Source organism: Guillardia theta, assembly GCF_000315625.1.
Source record: "Guillardia theta CCMP2712 unplaced genomic scaffold GUITHscaffold_29, whole genome shotgun sequence".
NCBI classification, from domain to species: Eukaryota; class Cryptophyceae; order Pyrenomonadales; family Geminigeraceae; genus Guillardia; species Guillardia theta.
The window spans coordinates 167,812-172,770 of record NW_005434645.1 but is presented as its reverse complement, the minus strand read 5'-3'; the positions used below and the strand labels follow the sequence as shown (position 1 = coordinate 172,770).

The window sequence follows — 4,959 nt, the reverse complement described above, 5'->3', positions numbered from 1 at the left end:
CGTCGAACCAGCATCGCGCGCTCGGGGACAGCCTGTGTCAGTCGTATGCAGAGCTAGTGCTGGTGCAAGTAGCGGAGCTGGCGGCAGAGCTGCGGCGAGTACAGGACGGCTTCGTCTTCGACATCTCCTACCAGCAGTCTCTCGCCTCCGACCTCGAGAGGAAGATCGAGCTCCAGGCGCGGGAGCTCGCGGACCAGCGGCGGTCAGCGACGGAGGCGAGGGAGGAGGGGGCAGAGAGGGAGGCGAGGCTACGGGAGGAGGTGGAGGAGGCGAGGAGGGAGGCGAGGCGGGCAGGGGAGGAGGCCGAGGCAGCGAGGCAGGAAGGCATGCAGGCCATCCAGTCAGCAGAGTCAGGAGGAGAGCAGCTGGAGGCGCTCGTCCTCGGCTCGTTGAGATGCTGTGAGCGCCTCGAGCTCCTCCTGACGGGCCTGAGCGCGTCGGTGGTGGTGCAGAGCAGCAGCGTCTGCTACTCCAAGACGACCCTGCAGCAGTGCATGGATATGCTCAGCCTGCTCAAGGCCGAGCACCAGGATTGCCACCTGGCCTACGAGGAGCTCAGGAACGAGTACCAGCGGCTGCAAGCAGAGTTGCAGGAGGTGAAGGAGGAGCGGGACGAGGCGACGGCAAGATGCGAAGCTGTTGGAGCTGCTGCTGCGCGCGCCTGCAACTGAGCGTGAGGTGCAGGTGTACAAGGACCTTAAGGAGATGAGGAGCGGGAATGGCGTGAAGGGCACACAGATTCGCAAGGACGGCATGATCCAAGAGCTGCAGCAGGAGATCGCAGTGCTGAAAGACAAGGCATCGTCCTCCTCCTGTTGCCTCCTCTCTTTTCTCGCATTTCTCCCCTCCTCTCCTCTCGTCCCCTTCTGTCCTCTCCTCTTGTCCTCTCCTGCTCCCTTTCGTGACGTGGCACCAGGTGATACGGCGAGATCTGCGCATCGAGTACTTGCTTCAGAGCGAGGAGCACTCGCGACAAGCCGCGGCTACGGTCCTGCCGTCATACACCTCCCGTCTGTCTTCACCTCTGATGCGATAGGAGCAGGTTGGAATCTCAGCAGCAAGGCTGAGGAGCGAATATACGGGAGAGGCTCAGCGGTTGAGGAGGCAGCGGAACGAGCTGAGGCAAGTGGACGTAGGTGCTGTTTGGTTGCTCCTTGACATCTCTTGCAGGACGCAAGTGCGGCAGATGAGGACCTCGCAGCAGATCGACGATCTTGATGAGACCCTTGTGGTGTAGCTACGTGTACAAGATGTACAAACAGACATGTGAAAATACAGACAGACCGAAAGATAGTCAAAGAGAGACAGAGAATGATTGACTCTTAGTTTTATTCTATTCCAACCATTTACTCCTGGCGGTAATCGCAATAGGTGTGGCTGCGGCCACCATCGCAGTTGTTGACGTAGCCGGTTGGGGGCATGTAGAGCTGAAGAGATAGTCAGGAGAACAACATCAGAAGAGGAAAAACTCACGGTGCCCATGTAGTCATGTCCAGAGCCCTGTCCGTCGAACTGGCCGGAACCGAAGTAGATGTAGGAGGTTCCGTTGCCGTTCACCCAGGACTGCGGCTGGATGCCGCTGGAGCCGGCATAGCCGGTATCGAAGGCAACTGCCATCACAAGTCAGCAAAGATGCTCCAAAACAACGAGGAACCATGTGCAAGACAGAACAATCGTTGAGATAGAAAAACAACACTTGTTTGTGCAGCTCTCAAGAAAACACTGTGCCACCTCAACAGCCACAAATGCACAGCACGGCAGATAGGATCCCTCCTGACATTCCAAAACAACATGCGACCCATCTTTACCCGACCATCTCCTCTCTCTTCGCGTCCATATCTCTTCTCCTCCTCCTCTCTCCTCCTCCTCCTCCTCCCACATCCACACTCACCAGACTCAGCAAGGCAGGAGAACATGCTTCCGCTGCTCTACCGCTCCTACCCTTGTCCTTTTGTACCCCTGAAAAAAAAAACCCGAAATAGAACAAGACCCCATCTCCTCCCCACCCCTGATCCCCTTCCTAGCCACCTACCCCGATCCTACTCCGAGTTTACTAGGGTACCCTAGGGGGGACCTAGGGATATTCAATGGGAAAAGGGGGGATGAAAATAGCCCCAACCCGGTCATTTTCAACAAAATCCTCCCACCACCCATTCTTCATAGGGTGGGGTAGTCACCCCCACCCCAGGTCACAAGCCTGCGGTAGCTACCAGTACGACATCACTGGACTAAAAGTAGTAAAGTACATGGTAAAAATCTTTATTATCTTGCCGTACCAGCAACCTCTCCGTATATTCAATTTAGAGAGATATTGTACCATGTTGTGTATATGATTATAACAGTCGCAATAGTACTGATAAAATGATTTCTGATTAGGTATCCGGCTATAAGTAAAACAGACGGTCCGTCTCTGTTCGGATGAAAGTTTTAAAAATTATACTACTGTCTACGGTAGTACTGACTTTTAAATACTAATAAATCGGCGGCTGCTATCCGAGTCAAAGGACGAGAATGTCCTCTAGGGTGAGTCCATCGCAGCCCACCGGGTCTGCTCCGGGCCCGGCCCGGGGCCCGACCCTTGGCCTTCCGGGGCCCCGCCGTGGCCGGGCCCAGCCTGCGAGGCCAGTGACCGACTGTTCGAACCGCGGATGTTGGATGACCAGAATGAATCAAATGAGAGGAGAGAGGAGAGAGGAGAGGAGAGGAGAGAGGAGAGAGGAGAGAGGAGAGGAGAGGAGAGGAGAGAGGAGAGAGGAGAGCTTGATCAGGGGTGGGGGAGATCGTATAGCTCATAGAGGACCGGAAAGATGGATCGGCAGAGCAAAATCTTCATCAAGAAAACCAGGAGGGGAGTTGTCAAGAAAGTGATACGAGAGCACTACCTTCGAGATGATCTTCCTACCGAGCCCGATGGCGGATGGTCGGATGGGAGGTGTGTGGTGATAGACACCAATGTCGCCCTCCACCAGATGGACTTCTTGGAAGTGACAACTTCGGAGGGTGTGCTGAGCAACGTGATCCTGCTTCAGACGGTGCTGTCGGAGGTCAAGCATAGAAACCTCGCCATGTACAAGAGGTTGAAGGGCATGGCGCAAGCTCACGGAAGGAGGGTGTTCGTGTTCGCCAACGAGCACCACAACGATACCTTTGTCAAGGAGCTTCCTGGAGAGAGCCCCAACGACTGCAACGACCGGGCCATCCGAGTAGCTGCAGCATGGTTCCAGAGGCAGCTCGAGGGAGAGCGGGAGGTTTTCCTGCTGACCAACGACAGAGACTGCAGGTCGAGAGCGATCGAGCAGGGGATTTCATGCTACACAGTGCATGACTTCACCAAGGAGCACCTCCCAGCCAAATACAGCGAGTACCTGGCGACGAATCAGGCGGACGAGGATGCAGCGAGGAAGCCCGACGGCAAGGAAGTGAGCTATCCTCCTCATCTCTCCGCCATGGAGATCCAGGATGGGGTCAGGCAGGGTCGGTTCGTCATCGGGACCCTGCACATGGCTCGTGACAACGCGACGGAGGGTTGGGTGGTTCCGACGGAGACGAGGCACGGTGCCAAGAAGGACGACAAGCACGGGAAGGATAAGGACACAGGAAGCAGCTCCCGCGACCTCCTGGTATCCGGCAGGTTGAACCTGAACAGAGCGATGGAGCTGGACAAGGTTGTAGTCGAGATCCTACCCAAGGATCAGTGGAGGGCGCCGAGGCAGGTGATCGTACAGGAGCTAGATGAGGAGGAGAAGGAGAAAGACGCTGCCAAGGAGGAGACAGTGAGTGAGGTTGACCTCCGACCGACGGCCAAGGTCGTGGGGATCATGAAGCGAGCATGGCGACCATTTTGCGGCAGCATCGAGCCCCCCCTGAACCCCAGAGACAAGCACGTCCTGTTCGTTCCCGTGAGCAAGCAGATCCCAAAGGTCCGCATCTTCACGCGGCAGGTGGAGGAGCTGCTGGAGAAGAGGATCCTGGTAGCGATCGACTCGTGGGAGGCAGACTCGAAGTTCCCCAGCGGGCACTACGTGAGGACGATCGGGGACATCGGGGACATCCAGTGCGAAAGCGAGGTGATCTTGATCGAGCACGACGTGTGCATCCGAGAGTTTGCTCCTGCTGTCTTCAAGCTCCTTCCTCCCGTCGGGCCCAACGGGGAGTGGGAGGTGCCTGAGGAGGAGATCAGGAAGCGCGTGGATCTGCGGGAGGGATACAGGTGGGGCAAGAGTTGTGTGGAGAGGGGAGGGAAGGAAAAGGGGAGGGAGGGAGGGGAGGGAGGGAGGGAGGGAGGGAGGGAGGGAGGGAGAGGAGAGCGAAGGGAGAGAGGATGGAAGGAAGATATCATTTCCAGTGATCCACAACTCCCTGCTCCTCCTCTTCTCGCCTCACTCTCCCTCCTATCCCTCCTCTGACCTTTGCACCAGGGTTTGCTCCATCGATCCCCCGGCTGCAAGGACATTGACGACGCTCTGCACGTGAAGCCGCTGGGGAAGGGGAGGGTGGAGATGGGAGTTCACATCGCTGACGTCACCCACTTTGTGGCTCCCAACAACCCGCTCGACGAGGAGGCGAGGTGAACAAGATGATACAGCTTCTTCTCCCCTGCTCCTGCTCCTGCTCCTGCACCTGCTTCTTCTCCCCTGATCCTGCTCCTGCTCCTGCTCCTGCACCTGCTTCTTCTCCCCTGCTCCTGCTCCTGCTCCTGCTCCTGCTCCTGCTCCTCGTTCTGCTCCTCCTCCACCACCACCGTGTCCTGGCCCTCATTTTCCTAGCCCTCAATCTCCGCCCATCGCCTTTCTCTTCCCCACTCACCCGCCTTACTCCCTTTATCCCTCGTCCTCGTCTTCTTCCTCTTCATCTTCGCCTTCCTCGCTCCCTCAGCTTCCCATCTCTGACGTCATTCTCCTCCTCGCAGGTTCAGAGGAACCTCCGTCTACCTCGTGCAGAAACGCATCGACATGCTAC

General features: G+C 57.1%; 3 protein-coding genes across 3 annotated transcripts in view; 2 read left to right on the top strand and 1 right to left on the bottom strand.

Annotated features, from left to right (window-relative positions):
- The window catches only part of GUITHDRAFT_107415 (hypothetical protein), a gene marked incomplete at both ends in the record, with an annotated part of 7,776 nt that extends 6,539 nt beyond the window's left edge, over nt 1-1,237 (top strand). The window contains 5 exons of the mRNA XM_005833554.1: nt 32-596; nt 685-783; nt 917-988; nt 1,043-1,095; nt 1,171-1,237. Of these exons, the coding sequence (XP_005833611.1) occupies nt 32-596; nt 685-783; nt 917-988; nt 1,043-1,095; nt 1,171-1,237 (856 nt within the window). The remainder of the gene's footprint in view (nt 1-31; nt 597-684; nt 784-916; nt 989-1,042; nt 1,096-1,170) is intronic.
- Nucleotides 1,238-1,312: 75 nt separating this feature from the next.
- Nucleotides 1,313-1,925, bottom strand: GUITHDRAFT_152278 (hypothetical protein). Its single transcript, XM_005833553.1, has 3 exons — nt 1,892-1,925; nt 1,474-1,610; nt 1,313-1,427 (listed from the first exon to the last, which is right to left on the bottom strand). Exons 1-3 carry the CDS (start codon nt 1,914-1,916, stop codon nt 1,347-1,349), a joined length of 243 nt encoding a protein of 80 aa, XP_005833610.1. The 5' UTR covers nt 1,917-1,925; the 3' UTR covers nt 1,313-1,346.
- An 882-nt stretch (nt 1,926-2,807) lies between these two features.
- Nucleotides 2,808-4,959, top strand: part of GUITHDRAFT_162889 (hypothetical protein) — a gene marked incomplete at both ends in the record, with an annotated part of 5,414 nt that continues 3,262 nt past the window's right edge. Inside the window, 3 exons of the mRNA XM_005833552.1 lie at nt 2,808-4,160; nt 4,419-4,567; nt 4,876-4,909. Coding sequence (XP_005833609.1) covers nt 2,808-4,160; nt 4,419-4,567; nt 4,876-4,909 — 1,536 coding nt within the window. The remainder of the gene's footprint in view (nt 4,161-4,418; nt 4,568-4,875; nt 4,910-4,959) is intronic.